This window comes from Oncorhynchus nerka, linkage group LG27 (genome assembly GCF_034236695.1).
Source record: "Oncorhynchus nerka isolate Pitt River linkage group LG27, Oner_Uvic_2.0, whole genome shotgun sequence".
NCBI lineage: Eukaryota > Metazoa > Chordata > Actinopteri > Salmoniformes > Salmonidae > Oncorhynchus > Oncorhynchus nerka.
Window position 1 is genome coordinate 35,395,462 of NC_088422.1, and position 18,619 is coordinate 35,414,080.

Genomic DNA, 18,619 nt, shown 5'->3' on the forward strand with positions numbered 1-18,619 from the left:
TGATTCCACATGTGTTATTTCATTGTTTTGATGTCTTCACTATTATTCTACAATGTAGAAAATAGTAAACATAAAGAAAAACCCTTGAATGAGTAGGTGTGTCCAAACTTTTGACTGGTACTGTATATATATATTTTGATATACATACGAAAACCAATAAAAATGTTTTCCAAAAATGTAATAAGCAAATCTCACAAATGTGACAAAAGAATAGGACTGCAATATCAAATGAAAATGTTATTATTAGTAATCTTATTAGCATAAAACATTACACTATCGTAAGTTCTACAAGTTATGAGGTTTGAAAATGAATCAATAAATAAATACCACCACAATTCAACATTATTTCTCCTTTGAAACATAATTTATTATTGTATCATACACATTTACATCCAGTGATAAGAATCTGTGCACAGACACTTAATGCAGCACTAGATCGCAAAGGCAGGCATGTAGGAGACCAGGGTTCTTTAACATTTTTAACAACACCTTGTTTCACATGTTATTTTTACAAGGGGACAAAGACCATCCCCCCACCAACAAACAAAAACAACAACAACCAACCCAGGTTTTGGTACAGTATATACAGAGATGACTTTTGCCCAGTAAGCAAAAGCTGTCATGGGGTGTACCCTGAAAAACCATGTGATTATGTTTGCTTTGAATGATTTCACCCATGTAGTGTAATTACTACTGTACGAGACTGACAACTTTGGGTGACTACGTTAAGAGGTGACAGTATCAAGTATAGTACAGTTCAAATATTTCAGTTGCACTTCAGTTTCATGGCATATACATAAAACCCTCAAAATGCATATATGAGCATTATAACACCTGGCATGAACCCTGGCATGAACTTTCATCAGTACTCATATGCAATTTTCCTAATTTACATAAACTATAGTCATCCTGATAAATAACATTACGACCTTCTCAAGACAGGTCTAGAATATGAGTGCTAATGAATGCTTATGCCAGCTGCACAGAGACTTTACGTAATTATTTTGATTGCCTCATTTACACTGAAAATGTCAAAGATTTACAGTTAATATATGGAAATCAGTTAATTTAAATAAATGCATTAGGCCCTAATCTAAGGATTTCACATGACTGGGGATACAGATATGTATTTGTTGGTCACAGATACCTTAAAAAAGGTTGGGGCATGGATCAAAAAACAGTCAGTATTTGGTGTGATCACCATTTGCCTCATGCAGTGTGCCACATCTCCTTCGCATAGAGTTGATCAGGCTGTTGATTGTGGCCTGTGGAATGTTGTCCCACACATCTTCAATGGCTGTGCGAAGTTGCTGGATATTGGCGGGAAATGGAGCACACTGTCGTACATGTCGATCCAGAGCGTCCCAAACATGTTCAATGGGTGACATGTCTGGTGAGTATTCAGGCCATGGAAGAACGTTGATACTTTGAGCTTCCAGGAATTGTGTATAGATCCTTGCGACATGGGGACGTGCGTTATCATGCTGAAACATGAGATTATGGCGGCGGATGAATGGCACGATAATGAGCCTCAGGATCTCGTCACGCTATCTCTTTGCATTCAAATTGCCATTGGTAAAATTCAATTGTGTTGGTTGTTCGTAGCATGAGTGCCCATACTATAACCCCTCCGCCATCATGGGGCACTCTGTTCACAATGTTGACATCAGCAAACCGCTCGCACACACGGTGCCATCTGCCCGGTACAGTTGAATCCGGGATTCATCCGTGAAGAGTACACTTCACCAGCGTGCCAGTGGCCATTGAAGATGAACATTTGCCCACTGAAGTCAGTTACGATGCCAAACTGCAGTCAGGTCAAGACGATGAGCACGCATATGAGCTTCATCGAGACGGTTTCTGACAGTTTGTGCATAAATTATTTGGTTGTGCAAACCCACAGTTTCATCAGCTGTCCGAATGGCTGGTCTCAGACGATCCCGCAGGTGAAGAAGCCAGATGTCAACAGGGATGTAAACAAATTTGTGGACAAAATTTGAGAGAAATTAGCTTTTTGTGCGTTTGGAACATTTCTGGGATATTTTATTTCAGCTCATGAAACCAACACTTTACATGTTGCGTTTATATTTTTATTCAGTATATAAGTGTCTAAACTGAAGCGTAACTGAGATTTGTGACTTCACACCTCTATGAAGTGCGTCATGTCGGATGGTTAACGTGGTGATGCGAATCTGCAAACAACCCCAGATGCACAGATTTGATTATGTTGAATGGGTAATTATTGTATCATTAGATAGCAATTCATTACATGTCATTGTTTTCATTATAGCTTTGCAAAATATAATGGATTTTTTGGGGCCCTTGACGTCACATCTCTGTCAAAAGCCCTCAATGTGTCCCTTATCCAAAACTGAGTGGTAGGACCTGAGTAGAACCATTGTTTTAAGGCTCTCTTAAAAGAAACAGGTTAATAGAAACAATGCAACAAAGCAATGTCCTCTATCACTCTCTTTCCCTATCACTCTCACTGTTACTATAAATCTCGCTGTTCTTCTCCCTCATAATATGAAATTCAAATACTGAGATATAAGAATGACAAACCCACCCTGAACAGTTTCTCTCCCTCCTTCACCCAGTGTATACTCAGGATAATCGATTGAGCTCTGTCTCACTCAGAGTGTGGTTATCCTACATTGGCAAAAATCATGACAGTGGTAGTGGTTGAAGATTAAAATGAGAGAGAAATGTTTTTGAATAACATTTTGGTGGCAGGCTCTCTCTCAAGTCACTGTGGTGCCTATATACAAACCAGTAATGACACATTTGAGCTGAGAATGGACAAGGGCTGCTTGCCTAGCTTCCTTCTCCTTCATTGCCTCTCTCTTCCACTCCAGCGTCCCTCCTTCACCACCCTCTTGCATGTGCTCCGTCCTCCTGGGACCCAGAGTCGGAGTGTGGGATGCCCCCAGAGCTGTTGGCAGGGGCCCGGCCCATCATTTCCTGGCCCCACTCGCGGTGGCTGGACTCCTGGAGGCCCCGGCCAGTGGTCTCAATGGGCAGAGCACAGGAGGCGATGGCAGCCAGCAGGCAGCAGATGCTATACACTGACAGAGTCAGGTACACAGAAGACTCCAACATCACCTGCAGAACAGGGGGAGTAATGAAAACCGTATCACCAGCCTAGGTAGGATAACTCTCTATGTGATGGCGTGAATGTCTTTCAGTACACATTATGTACAAACATTCTTTATATATTGGTTGTGGTAACCTTTTTTTCGATTTTACCTGTGCAACGAAGGGTGTGATGAGGGCTCCCACTCTAGCCATTCCACTACTAGTGCCCAGACCTAATGCTCTGGTTGCTGTTGGATATACCTGAGGAGTCAGGAGAATACCATGGGAATACATCATTTATTATCATTCAGGACAGACACTTCATGCTGTTTACGCAAAAGGGAATGTCAAGTTTTACGCATTATTTTTATTTACAGTGTAATTTACTTTGTACCATATTGACACTGTAATACTTATTAGAAACCAATGGAGAAGAAGAGTACAAACCAAATAACTATCCCTTCGTTTAGTCACAAATCTATCAAAGAAATTAAACTGAACAGAAACCTGACGTCTACAATTTAGTATAATCTTTGTTTTTAAAGTAAGAGCTGGCATTCTATTGAGTCGATAATGTAGCCACAGGGTACATGGGGTTGTATGGCCTATGACCTCACCTCAGGGGTGTAGACGTAAGCAGCCTGGAAACCTCCTGCGATGAAGGCCCTGGCGATGAATATCAATACTGTCAGCCACGTCCTGAAGCACAGACAACAACAACAATGTTAATAACAACAACAACAACACTGTTATTGTGTTGTCAGTTGCGGGTCCACCACAGTGTTATGTTTGTCATAGAGTAGTGCATTGCGAATCCCAAAAGTAATAACTTTGTAATTTTGTATCGGATGGTCTTACCTCCCTACACAAGCATAGAGTGGCACAAGGCAGAGAGAGAAGACGAAGAAGCACAGTGCCATGGTCTTTCTCCTTCCCAGCCGATCGATGGCCCACAGAGTCACCAGCAAGCCTGCCCAACATTATACATCAACCAATCTATTCAGATATTCTACTAGTCTTTTTAATCAATAAGAACAATTTACAACCTACTTTATTTCACAGTACCCTTCTCCCCATGCAATTGTGTTTAACAGTATTATGACTATTAGTTGAAAGCAGGAGGTCGAAGATGTATACCTGGGAATTCAGACAGGGTGGTCCACAGCAGATCCTTGTAGTCGTCTGAGGTCAGGTATTTACACTCCAGGCTACACCTGGGCTCCCTCTTACTACCTTTTGACTCTAGAGCGAGACATAACACAAGAAACACGTGATGCACACTTAGCAGTGCTCACTGCAACCCTCCAGAATCACAAGGTCCTGAAATGACCTTGAGACTTAAAGGCTAATGTAACCTGCGGTCAATTGGAGTTACTCTTGGTTAAAGCGTTACAAAAATATAAATTTTTAGTTGAATAAGATGGTTTGGGCTCAGCAGGTTAATACTATCCTTAAGAGTGTTTGTGTGAGTGTTACTGATGATGTCAGAGGAGAAGGAGCAGTAACTCACCCCCACAGGCGCCCCCCTCCTGGAAGAGCTCAGTGGTGAGCAGGACCAGGCCATAGTAGGCGAATGCATTAGAGAACCTTAAGAGATAAAACAGTCAATCTAAGGATTCCCATGAGGAAAACTGGGATAATTAAAGATGCAACTCTTATGTTAAATAAAGGTTACATTAAAAAAATGTATGAAGATGTTCAATCAAAGTATGTAAGAGTTTAAATTAGTCATCAGATGTGATCTACTAACTTTTAATTACCTGTATCTAAAAATGAGGAAATGTAAAGTAATGTATTTACCAAATAAACCACAGCAGAATTGTGGTCCAGCGAAAATGCGGTGAGAAAAGATCCTGGAACTTCCCACGGTCCTCCTAATTGACAAACAGTCAAGAAACACAATATGACAGATAAACAACTGAAACAAGCCAAACTACTTTAGTGTGCCCTGTACGTATTCCATACAATATATCTTAATGTGCTGGGCTGTACCTGTCTGGCAGCAATTAGTTTTCCCAGGGGCATGGGGACTCCGTTCTCCTTGGCGATGCGCTTCAGGGTAGTCAGAGCTTTCTCCTGGTTCCCTGTCAACACGTCATAGCGTGCACTCTCTGGCAGCCACTGTTTCCAAAACCAAAGGGTCAGTCGTTTAATAGTGTAAAATAAATTAATTCAAGTGAATTGGTAGTAGCTGTTACTGTCATACCAGTGGTGGAAAAAGTACCCAATTTCATAAAGATACCTTAGTAGAAAATGACTCACGTAAAAGTGAAAGTAACCCAGTAAAATACTACTTGAGTAAAAGTATTTGGTTTTAAAGTATCAAAAGTAAATGTAATTGCAAAAATATACTTAAGTATCAAAACTAAAAGTACAAATAATTTTCAAATCCCTTATATTAAGCAAACCAGATGGCGCCATATTATAGTTTTTTTAATTTACAGAAAGCCAGGGGGAACACTCCAACACTCGGACATAATTTACAAACAAAGCATGTGTGAGTCCGCCAGATCGAAGGCAGTAGGGATGACCAGGGATGTTCTCTTGATAAGTGCGTGAATTGGACCATTTTACAGTCCTGCTAAGCATTCAAAATATAACGAGTACTTTTGGGTGTTAGGGAAAATGTATGGAGTAAATAGTAGATTATTTTCTTGAAGAATGTAGTGAAGTAAAAGTTGTCAAAAATAGTAGAGTAAAGTACAGATACCCCAAAAACTACTTAAATAGTACTTTAAAGTATTTTTACATAAATACTTTACACTACTGCATACTCACAAAAGAGAGGATAGCGAAGATGAAGAGCGGAATGGTGGAGAGGCCGAGCAGCCAGCGCCAGCCCAGAGTGGGCATCACCAGGATGGCCAGCAGCACCTCAAACACAGTGCCCAGCGCCCAGAATATCTGCAGGGGCACAGCAATAGGAACAGCAAATGGTTGGCATGATGAGTTCCCTGGCACATTGAAGCAGCTTCATTGATCCAGGTCAGTGGAGATCTATCCTGCTCCTGACAGGCCAAAAACGTGGCATCAAGAGGATCACTCACAAACAAGTGGATCAATTTGTACCTCACAGACCTGCTAATGTCTCAAATCGATGACAAACTTGACAGAGTTAAAAGTGGACCTCACAGGACGACTGCACAGTTGGACAGAGAGATAGAAGCACAGGAGAGAGGAGTTGAGTTGGACAGGCCACAGACTAGAGTGTAACTCTTACTAAGTGATAGAAAAGGATAAGTCATACCTCGATTAGCAAGATGCAGGTGGCTCTGGACCTCATGGGGAGAAACTCTGCATACAGTGTCACCCTGAAGGGAGAAGGACATGTGACTATTATGCTACTTCTATTAACTATTATTGTGTGTCATTAATTTAGAGTCAATCTGTAGCCCACTTATAACTGGGTAGATAACATAACCCAATCCTTTACTGTGTCTTACTACAGTATACTGTAGCTATTGCTATAATGCCAACAGTAAGGGATACGTACGACTGTGGGGCTCCTCCGATGCCGAATCCCACCAGGGCACGGAGAAAGAGGATCCAGCCATAGACGGGGGCAAAGGCGCTCAGTACACCGTAGAACATGGTCCACGCCACACTCATCTTCAGACCCTGTGTACACACACACCCACCCATAACTGTGAGCTCTGACACAGACAGCAAAATACCCTAACTATCTCTACCACATATCACACTGTCATGGATATCCCTATTCCCCATCTCTGCCCAAGACGTTGATATAAAACTGATGTCTCATAAAAGCCTGTCAAAGCACATACAGTGGGGCAAAAAAGTATTTAGTCAGCCACCAATTGTGCAAGTTATCCCACTTAAAAAGATGAGAGAGGCCTGTCATTTTCATCATAGGTACACTTCAACTATGACAGACAAAATTAGGGGAAAAAATCCAGAAAGTCACATTGTAGGATTTTTTATGAATTTATTTGCAAATTATGGCACCTCTGATGCATCTATCTCAACCACAAAAGGTAGCGGATCTGGGTGTTTTAGCAAGGGGGCGGGGGTGAAACACCCCTTGAGGAGATGAAAGGCCTTGTCAGCTGCTGGAGACCAAACCAACCTACTAGGCTCACCCTTGAGGAGGGAGGTGAGAGGGGCAGCGACGGCGCTGAAGTTCCTGATGAAGCGGCGGTAAAAGTTGGCAAACCCCAAAAACCGTTGAAACCCCTTGATTGTGGTTGGGACTGGCCATGGCCTTACCGCATCTACCTTCTTGTCCTCCATTCTCACTCCCTGCGGGATGATTTGGTAGCCCAAGAAGGAGACAGCCCTCTGGTGGAATTGGCACTTCTCCGCCTTGGCGAACAGGTGGTTAGCCAAGACGCATTCCAGGACTGCTCAAACGTGAGTGATGTGATCCTCCAGGTTGGTCGAGAAGATCAGGATGTCATCGATGTACACAACCACCTGATGTCTGAGCATGTCCCTGAACACCTCATTGACGAATGCCTGGAACACTTACGGAGCAGTGGCTAAGCCAAAGGGCATAACCAAGTACCCTTAGTGACCAGACATTGTGTGGAAGGCAGTCTTCCGCTCATCCCCCTCCCGGATGCGAATGAGTTTGGTGAAGAACCTCGCCCTGCAGAGCTGCTCGATGACTGATGGCACCAGCCACTGAGTCCATAATAATCTAAACAAGGGCGTAATCCTCCCTCCTTGGCCACAAAGAAGAAACCAGCTGACGCAGGGGACGTGGACCTGCGGATGAAACCCTGTTGGAGCATGAATGTAGTTCTCCATGGCCTGGGTCTCAGCCACTGACAGAGGGTAAATGTGTCTGTGCGGAGGTGTAGCACCGGAAAACAGGTGAATGGCACAGTCTCAGGGGCGATGAGGAGGGAGACATGTAGCATTAGTCTTGGAGAATACCTCCCTTAGATCCTGATATTCCTCCGGGATGTTGGGCTGGAGGGCAACCAGACTCTCAACCAACATGGAACCAAAGGGGACAGGAAAGCAGGTCTTCCGGCATTCAGGTGACCAGTCGGTGATTCTCATCCTCGACCATGAGATGGTAGTGTTATGGCGCTGAAGCCAAAGTAGGCCGAGGAACGGGTGTGAACGGGTGTACTGGTGATGAAGAAGGGGATGTTTTCCTGGTGATTGGGCTCCACGTGAGGGTGAGTGGTTGGGTGATGTGTGTGATGGTTCCGGATCCTAGAGGCCGACAGTCAAGACCTTGAACCGGAAAAGGAGAAGAGAGCAGATAGGTAGTAATATTGAGAGAGCAGGCAAGGGTCTGATCCATAAAGTTCCCAACGGCGCCTAAAGCTGTAGACACAGGACATGAGGGACAGTCAGCCAGAGTGGTGGTACTAAAAAGAGTCTAACAGGAAGAGCAGTAGATGGAATACTCACTCCTGTTCCAGGGGATGTAATGTCACGTAACAGTCCCTCTGCTCTAGTGGATCCCAGATTCTGAACTAACGGACACCGCTGGCGCTTGTGCCCTCCCTGGCCACAGTACAGAACCCCAGCCCGTTATTCCGCCGGGGGAAGGCGTGTTATCCCTACCTCCATGGGTTCAGGCTCTGATCCCGAACACTCGCCGAAAGAGGGAGAGAACTGGGATTCTCTACCTCTAACCCTATTACAGGGGCTGAGTCACTGGCTTACTGGTGCTCTTCCATGCCATCTCTAGGAGGGGTGCGTCACTTGAGTGGGTTGAGACACTGACGTGGTCTTCCTGTATGGGTTGGCGCCCACCCTTGTGTTGTGCTGTGGAGGAGATCTTTGTGGGCTATACTCGGCCTAGTCTCAGGATGGTAAGTTGGTGGTTGAAGATATCCCTCTAGTGGTGTGGGGGCTGTGCTTTGGCAAAGTGGGTGGGGTTATATCCTGCCTGTTTGGCCCTGTCCTGGGGTATCGTCGGATGGGGCCACAGTGTCTCCCGACCCCTCCTGTCTCAGCCTCCAGTATTTATGCTGCAGTAGTTTATGTGTCAGAGGGCTAGGGTCAGTCTGTAATATCTGGAGTATTTCTCTTGTCTTATCCGGTGTCCTGTGTGAATTTAAGTATGCTCTCTCTAATTCTTTCTTTCTCTCTCTCTGAGGACTTGAGCCCTAGGACCATGCCTCAGGACTACCTGGCCTGATGACTCCTTGCTGTCCCCATTCCACCTGGCCATGTTGCTGCTCCAGTTTCAACTGTTCTGCCTGCGGCTATGGAACCCTGACCGTTCACCGGACGTGCTACCTGTCCCGGACCTGCTGTTTTCAACTCTCTAGAGACAGCAGGAGGGGTAGAGATACTCTCAATGATCGCCTATGAAAAGCCAAATGATAATTACTCCTGAGGTGCTGACCTGTTGCACCCTCGACAACTACTGTGATTATTATTATTTGACCATGCTGGTCATTTATGAACATTTGAACATCTTGGACATGTTCTGTTATAATTTCCACCCAGCACAGCCAGAAAAGGACTGACCACCCCTCATAGAACTCTCTAGGTTCTTCCTAGGTTCTGGCCTCTCTATGGAGTTTTTCCTAGCCACCGTGCTTCTACACCTGCATTGCTTGCTGTTTGGGGTTTTAGGCTGGGTTTCTGTACAGCACTTTGAGATATCAGCTGATCTAAGAAGGGCTATATAAATACATTTGATTTGATTTGATTTGAAGTGATGTAGATGCCAACGCTCCCGGAAGAGGTTATCCAGACGGATGGGCATCGCAATGGCTGCGTCCAGGGTGAGGTTGTCATCTCAGCAGGCCAGTTCCTTTTGGACCTCCTCGCGCAGACCTCTTCTAAATAACGTGCTGAGCGCCGGCTTATTCCATCCACTGGAAGCTGCTACTGTCCAGAAGGTAAGCGCATACTCAGCAGCCGTCTGATACCCCCGCTGGAGCTGAAGCAGACGCTCACCTCCCTCTCTGCCCTCCGCAGGATGATCAAAAATTAATTTAAACAGAGCCATGAACCCCTCATAAGACTCAAGCTCCTCCTCTCCTCTCATCAACCCTGTTATGGTCAACCATGTGACTTTATTTGGAACTTAAAAGGCACTGCTATCCCCATACCATAAGACTGCTATCTTAGTTGACCTTTGTATTTTATTCATATTTTTGTCTCTTTGCAAAAATAATATGCACATATTATACTGAGTCTACACACACCCACTCACATACAATCATCATATACGCTGCTGCTACTCTGTTTATGATATATCCTGATGCCAAGTCACCCTACCCCTATACATATATACCTCTATCGATCCAATATCCCTGCACATTGTAAATATGGTGCTGGAACTGACCCTGTATATAGTATGTTTACTTACTTTATCGTGTTCTTCTTATTTCTATATCTTGTGTGTTTTTGTTGTACCTTGTTATTTTTACATTACATTGTTATTGAAAACTGCATTGTTTGGGTTAGAGCTGGCAAAAAAAGCATTTCACTCTACATGTGCATGTGACATTAAAACTTAAATTATTATAGTAATTTTTTTATTTAACCTCTTTTTTTATCAAGTTGAACATGTGCTTTTTTAAGACAGAATGTAAAAATTTAGGTGAAATCAAACGTTTTTTGGGGACTAAGTTACACTTTTAAAAAGGCACCGAATAAGTGGAATGACCCAACTGCTGTGAAATGCCAATTAGAACTCGATATAGACCTCCACCACAATAAACCCAGCTGTTGAACTCACTGTTTTTCTGCCATACTTATCGGAAATGTTCCCCCAAATGGAAGAGCTGATCATCATTCCAATGAACACCGCCTGGAGTTAAAAAAACAGAGGAAATGGATATCACATATGTAGAGGCTTTGTCAGTAATGAAATGTGATAGTGTAAGACTGCATTAACATCAACAGCTACTGCTATTACACTCATCACTACCACTACTAGTCCATACAATCAGCACCACCTTCTCAACAACTCATTGTTATTATTGATTAATGTACTGCATTGTTAAGGGAGCTAGCACACACTGCACCTTTTATACCTGTTGTAAACTGTGTATGTGACGAAAACATTTCATTTGATTTTAACTACCGTTAGCCCATCAATCCAGTCATCATTTAGTGTTACTGGTAATCAATGTAAGAATGAGACCGGCATTACCGAGGTGAGTAGCGCCACCCACAGGCTTGGAAGCCTCCATTCACAGTGAAGCTGTGGTGCCAGGATGCTTAGAATCATCATCTCCATAGCATCAGCCATCTGAACAAACAGCGGCCATAAGGACCGGTGGGACAGGAAACAATGAAGACACAGTGAATTGCGCTCATATACATTATACTCACATGTACAGGTTTGAAATACAGCACATACACAACATGTTATGAAACTGTTATGTTTTACTCTCGGACTGTCTTAAGCATGGCTGCTCACCCAGGACAGACCAGTGAGGATGGAGAGTTTCCACTGGAACTTCCCAAAACCAATGGCCTCCACAGCATCCTCCACCATGAAAGTGTCTGAGGAGAATAAGAGGTGTAACCAATTAACAATACATTTTATACCAACTCAAGTAGAAAATTACATAAGATACAGATGATGAGTTGCAAGTATGGATTGCAAGTTACTATGATAAATGTGTACGCAATGAGTAACTGTAGTCAATCTCATTAAAGAGAAAGGCCATTATAAGATCCCAGTGGTCCCCTGATGGGGTAGGTGGAAGGAGAGAGGGGGAAGTTATAATCTCCACCCAGCACAGCCAGAAGAGGACTGGCCACCCCTCATAGCCTGGTTCCTCTCTAGGTTTCTTCCTAGGTTTTGGCCTTTCTAGGAAGTTCTTCCTAGCCACCGTGCTTCTACACCTGCATTGCTTGCTGTTTGGGGTTTTAGGCGGGGTTTCTGTACAGCACTTTGAAATATCAGCTGATGTAAGAAGGGCTATATAAATAAATCTGATTTGATTTGGAAGGCAATTTTATGCATATGGAAGTTATTTTGAATTTGGATGGGACAGTCAGAGTGATGGCTAAGGAGGGACCCAGTCATACCATCAGTTGGGTTGGCAAACTCCCGGGGTACTAGTGCGCCATCGTGAAGTGCCACAGACTCCATGTAAGCCTGCCTCCCATCGATCTGGACTTCCTGGTCTCTCCCCAAGCAGTCATCCTCAGAGCGTGTGCTCTCACCCGTGCGACGGAACTTGACCACGCTGCAATACATTTACATTTACGTCATTTAGCAGACGCTCTTATCCAGAGCGACTTACAAATTGGTGCGTTCACCTTAAGACATCCAGTGGAACAGCCACTTTACAATAGTGCATCTAAATCTTTTAAGGGGGGGGGGGTGAGAAGGATTACTTTATATTTATATTTGCAATAGAGAAAGCCAGGAAGATCAACTTGGATCAGTTTGCCAGCCTACTGTAAAGAAGTTTGTGCCAACACAGCTGAATGCAGCTGAGAATGAGAGGCTGTTGCCTAGGTGATATGAGCTGTTCCTCCCAGGCAAACAGAGGTAAGTTATGCACTGCTATTCACAACTGACAAACTTGTGTGCCACCTAATAATTGTGTGTAGACCACAAATAGATTTGTTAAGAAAAATAAAATTCTCAAATTTAGACAATACCTTAAACACCTGTATGTTATCTGTACATCAAGCTTATAAACTCCCCATTTTGTAAGATGACAGACTGCTGATAGAGGGTGGAACACTGTAAAAGGAACATGGAGGCAGCCCAGTGATGTCTTAATCACAGTAATTACAACACAGATTTGCCAAGGGCAGAAGAAATACAGCTGATCGCCCAGTGAGGAGCCTAGAAATCAACATGCCTTGCTTACTGTGGTTCTGTTTCTTTCAGTTCTGTACAGAACAATCCCACATTTATCCCATATAGACGTGGAGAAGGGCATTGCTCAATGGACAGATTCTGTAAACCGTTGTGTTGATGGCGTTACACTTTCTGCAAGAAAGTTGCAATGAGGCCTAATTGCCTCACCCATCATAATAGCATAAGATCTATGGATCCTGTTTGGAAATATTATTTTGAGGTTCACACTGGGGAGAAAGACAGTTTGCTGCCACAGTCACATTGCACAATTTCAGTTCTACAATTTTTAGGTAGTAACTGGGCCTACTGCCAAGTCACTGCTTTACTGGCATAGGAACAATTGTAAATAGAATGCTGTGCCTTTTTTTATTACACATAAAAAGGAGAGTCTCAATAGAAACATAGTTGGAAATTGATGGTGATAGCCAGGTGTGGACAACTCTGGTCGACCAGCTTCAGTGAAAAGTGTGTATTTTTGTCAATAAACATAAATGAACGTAATAGATTTTCATGCACAATAGATACAATTGTAGTATGAATATTCTAAAACCATTCCAAATCATGTTTATATTTGCTGCTACTAAATAATTAGTAATAGGCTGACATATACATCTGTTACCTACAGTATACCTACAGTCATTTTTAGGCTAAATGTGTGGCCATTGCTAGCATAAATATTTGTAATAAAATGAAAATAGGCTACATGTTGTGTAACATATTAGATGTTAATGACCAAAACAAAGGCATGACGAATGATGTTGGCAAGGCAGTAGCTGCATATACAGTAGGCAATGATGTGAATGAACCCCCTGTGAAATATGCACACTGTCACTAGCAGTAAAAAAGAAATACAAATACTAGCCGACATTGGTGTAGCACCCATATGAGCATTTGGGTCAGGGTTACTGTTTACCGGTCATTGATGCTTTGCTTTCAAACAAAACGCCCGTCAGTTCCTCGACATGCCACATTGTATTCGTGTAGAGTACTCTGACTAGCACAAAATAGGAATACAATGTTGCACATATTATTATGTCAAGAGATCATTGTTACCCAACAGCTGCAATTCAAGCAATCACGAAAGAAAGGCTGTGGGCGAAGGGTCGGTTTAACAAAATGATCCAGTTACGATCAAATTAGAAATTAATAAGTTTTTGTATATATACACTCACGGGAGTTGTCTTAACTGGAACAGATCATCGTCCATTTTGGTGGTGTTTATTGGGTTCCACAGTGAAATGTCTCATTGCCATTACATCGTTATCATAGCAAGTCAAGATTTCAGCACCACAAGCTTGCGGAGAGCCACCCGTTCTGGTTCTCAGCGGAGAGCCAATGAGGGACGGGATATTCAGAATTATGTATATCATTGGATATTCACTATTTCAGCTTCCTGTGTCGTGTCACAGCAGTGTGCCAGCCAAAAGGTACTGTGAAGTGATGGCGGCAGGGTCACTTGTGCGGGCCGGGAACAATGACGTATAGAAACCCTGGACAGCTGACACTTTATGTCTTGGCCAATAAGAGCCTTTAAGCCACCGGGCGGAATTATCATACTCCTCCTTTCGGGTCTTTGATTAATAATGGCAGTGAATCACGGAAAAACAATATAAGCCGAACATTAAAATAGCCAATTTGTCAACAACGCCACAATTTGCGAAATAGGGATACAGCCAGCACCAATGCAAGCCTGGGATGTGGGATGACATTTCATATTTAACTATCAAAATTATTTGGGGAGAACATTTACTTTTTGGTCTATTTTGAGAAACATGCTGCTCAAGACAACTTGTGGTACTATGTAACCATAGCAACGCATGTAAGCAAATGTCAGGGTATGCTAGCTAGTTTACAAAACGATAGACCATTGTTGATGTTATTAAGCATGGATTAAATGGTGATACATGTGAAAAATTTTACTGTTGTTCTTATAGATGTTCTAATTGTCATTTCACAACTGTTGAACAAATAGTGTGCTTTGACAATGAATGTAATTAACGTTAGCTGCCAGCCTAGTAAATTGGGCGTTCACTCACTGCTTATCAATGACGTAGCGAAAAACGGGGCAATCAAGAGTGTGCTACGAAATGAATATTAAAACGTAGTTTTCTGTGACCTTGGTCATTATAAATGACATATAATTAATAATTACATTGTTCTCTACAATATTATAACCTTAATATACTTGTACTTGACAGTGTTGATGAAATAAGAACTAGTACAATAAGAACTGTTGGAGGCCCAACATGCATCTTTTTTTGAGAGAATAAAGGTTTCATAATGTATTTTTTTGCTAAGTACTTTCTGAATTTCAAAGTAGTCCGAGAAGTAGTCATCTAGTTTTTCAAAAGTATCTGTAATTTGCACGACGTTTGGTAAGACGCAGACCCGGAGGGGAGCGCGAGACTGAGGAGACCCTGTCTGTCTTTCTGAGTTTTGATGTAGAGTGTTTGCTTCCGAAACATACCCGGAAGCCAGCTGCACCAATGTGTCGGAGGAAACACCGTTCAACTGATGACCGAAGTCAGCCTGCAGGCGCCAGGCCCACCACAATGAGTCGCTAGAGCAGGATGAGCCAAGCAAAGCCCCCTCGGCCAAACCCTCCCCTAACCCGGATGACGCTGGGCCGATTGTGCGCCGCCCATGGTACTCATGGTCACATCCGGCATTGACACAGCCTGGGTTCGATCCCAGGCTGTAGTGACGCCGCAACACTGCGATGCAGTGCCTTAGACCACTGCGCCACTCAGGAGGCCCCACATGCACCCTTTTTCAATATTAAATTGAATGTCATTGAGAAAATAAAGGTTTCATACTGTATTTTTTTGCTAATGTCCTTTCTGAATTTCAAAGTAATCTGAGAGGAAATCATCTAGTTTTTAAAAAATATCTGTATTTTCAGTTTACATGTAATCAATTCCACCCCAACCCTGTTTGCGGTTGACTCCTAAGAGTATGGGGCTACTTTGATTAGCTGTCTTACCGGCTGCTCTCAGAATAGACAATCGGACAATTTATTTATTTGTATTATTATTATGTTTCTTCTTGGGCCTCTATAACTATATCTAATGTTTATTTTTTTATTTATTTGTTGTTTATTTTTTTTTGTGTGATTTGGATTAATCCCCTCTACCACACGGAACCTCACTAATCTACTGACGGAACGCAAGAGGTGGCTAACAACACACTGGACCCTTTTGATCACTCGACTAAGGATGCCTCTCCTTAATGTCAATATGTCTTGTCCATTGCTGTTCTGGTTAGTGTTTATTGGCTTATTTCACTGTAGAGCCTCTAGTCCTGCTCACTATACCTTATCCAATTTATTAGTTCCACCGCCCACACATGCTATGACATCTCCTGGTTTCAATGATGTTTCTAGAGACAATATCTCTCTCTTCATCACTCAATATCTAGGTTTACCTCCACTGTATTCACATCCTACCATACCTTTGTCTGTACATTATACCTTGATGCTATTTTATCGCCCCCAGAAACCTCCTTTTACTCTCTGTTCCAGACGTTCTAGACGACCAATTCTTATTGTTTTTAGCCGCACCCTTATTCTTCTCCTCCTATGTTCCTCTGGCGATATAGAGATGAATCCAGGCCCTGCAGTGCCTAGCTCCACTCCTATTCCCCAGGCGCTCTCTTTTGATGACTTCTGTAACCGTAATAGCCTTGGTTTCATGCATGTTAACATTAGAAGCCTCCTCCCTAAGTTTGTTCTATTCACTGCTTTAGCACACTCTGCCAGCCCGGATGTTCTAGCTGTGTCTGAATCCTGGTTTAGGAAGACCACCAAAAATTCTGAAATTTTAATTCCAAACTACAACATTTTCAGACAAGATAGAACTGCCAAAGGGGGCGGTGTTGCAATCTACTGCAAAGATAGCCTGCAGAGTTCTGTCCTACTATCCAGGTCTGTACCCAAACAATTTGAACTTCTACTTTTAAAAATCCACCTCTCTAAAAACAAGTCTCTCACCGTTGCCGCCTGCTATAGACCACCCTCTGCCCCCAGCTGTGCTCTGGACACCATATGTGAACTGATTGCCCCCCATCTATCTTCAGAGCTCGTGCTGCTAGGCGACCTAAACTGGAACATGCTTAACACCCCAGCCATCCTACAATCTAAACTTGATGCCCTCAATCTCACACAAATGATCAATGAACCTACCAGGTACCCCCCCAAAGCCTTGAACATGGGCACCCTCATAGATATCATCCTAACCAACTTCCCCTCTAAATACACCTCTGCTGTCTTCAACCAAGATCTCAGCGATCACTGCCTCATTGCCTGCATCCGTAATGGGTCAGCGGTCAAACGACCTCCACTCATCACTGTAAAACGCTCCCTGAAACACTTCAGCGAGCAGGCCTTTCTAATCGACCTGGCCGGGGTATCCTGGAAGGATATTGATCTCATCCCGTCAGTAGAGGATGCCTGGATATTTTTTTAAATGCCTTCCTAACCATCTTAAATAAACATGCCCCATTCAAGAAATTTAGAACCAGGAACAGATATAGCCCATGGTTCTCCCCAGACCTGACTGCCCTTAACCAACACAAAAACATCCTATGGCGTTCTGCATTAGCATCGAACAGCCCCTGTGATATGCAGCTGTTCAGGGAAGCTAGAAACCGTTATACACAGGCAGTTAGAAAAGCCAAGGCTAGCTTTTTCAAGCAGAAATTTGCTTCCTGCAACACTAACTCAAAAAAGTTCTGGGACACTGTAAAGTCCATGGAGAATAAGAACACCTCCTCCCAGCTGCCCACTGCACTGAAGATAGGAAACACTGTCACCACTGATAAATCCACCATAATTGAGAATTTCAATAAGCATTTTTCTACGGCTGGCCATGCTTTCCACCTGGCTACTCCTACCCCGGTCAACAGCACTGCACCCCCAACAGCAACTCGCCCAAGCCTTCCCCATTTCTCCTTCTCCCAAATCCGTTCAGCTGATGTTCTGAAAGAGCTGAAAAATCTGGACCCCTACAAATCAGCCGGGCTAGACAATCTGGATCCTTTCTTTCTAAAATTATCTGCCGAAATTGTTGCCACCCCTATTACTAGCCTGTTCAACCTCTCTTTCGTGTCGTCTGAGATTCCCAAAGATTGGAAAGCAGCTGCGGTCATCCCCCTCTTCAAAGGGGGGGGACACTCTTGACCCAAACTGCTATAGACCTATATCTATCCTACCATGCCTTTCTAAGGTCTTCGAAAGCCAAGTCAACAAACAGATTACCGACCATTTCGAATCTCACCATACCTTCTCTGCTATGCAATCTGGTTTCAGAGCTGGTCATGGGTGCACCTCAGCCACGCTCAAGGTCCTAAACGATATCTTAACCGCCATCGATAAGAAACATTACTGTGCAGCCGTATTCATTGATCTGGCCAAGGCTTTCGACTCTGTCAATCACCACATCCTCATCGGCAGACTCGACAGCCTTGGTTTCTCAAATGATTGCCTCGCCTGGTTCACCAACTACTTCTCTGATAGATTTCAGTGTGTCAAATCGGAGGGTCTGCTGTCCGGACCTCTGGCAGTCTCTATGGGGGTGCCACAGGGTTCAATTCTTGGACCAACTCTCTTCTCTATATACATCAATGAGGTCGCTCTTGCTGCTGGTGAGTCTCTGATCCACCTCTACGCAGACGACACCATTCTGTATACTTCCGGCCCTTCTTTGGACACTGTGTTAACAACCCTCCAGGCAAGCTTCAATGCCATACAACTCTCCTTCCGTGGCCTCCAATTGC

The 18,619-nt window shown here is 43.5% G+C and overlaps 1 protein-coding gene across 1 annotated transcript; it reads right to left on the minus strand.

Annotated features, from left to right (window-relative positions):
• Positions 1-335: 335 nt before the first annotated feature.
• Positions 336-14,279, minus strand: LOC115118907 (synaptic vesicle 2-related protein-like). The gene is made up of 16 exons (XM_029647636.2): positions 14,020-14,279; positions 12,061-12,221; positions 11,444-11,529; positions 11,174-11,272; positions 10,757-10,828; positions 6,569-6,693; positions 6,323-6,386; positions 5,854-5,979; positions 5,068-5,196; positions 4,876-4,949; positions 4,586-4,662; positions 4,213-4,317; positions 3,934-4,045; positions 3,693-3,774; positions 3,247-3,336; positions 336-3,102 (listed from the first exon to the last, which is right to left on the minus strand). The coding sequence occupies exons 1-16, from the start codon at positions 14,052-14,054 to the stop codon at positions 2,866-2,868; spliced, it is 1,674 nt and encodes a 557-aa protein (XP_029503496.1). The 5' UTR covers positions 14,055-14,279; the 3' UTR covers positions 336-2,865.
• Positions 14,280-18,619: the final 4,340 nt, after the last annotated feature.

What these genes read in the sequence shown, in the direction of transcription:
- LOC115118907 (XM_029647636.2), bottom strand. Translation starts at nt 14,054, where the DNA reads ATGGACGATGATCTGTTCCAGTTAAGACAACTCCC. An exon ending in GTTTGCCAACCCAACTGATG is followed by an intron (nt 11,530 to 12,060) that starts GTATGACTGGGT and finishes TATTCTCCTCAG; the next exon opens with ACACTTTCATGGTGGAGGAT. An exon ending in CACCCTGTCTGAATTCCCAG is followed by an intron (nt 4,046 to 4,212) that starts GTATACATCTTC and finishes AATGTTGGGCAG; the next exon opens with GCTTGCTGGTGACTCTGTGG.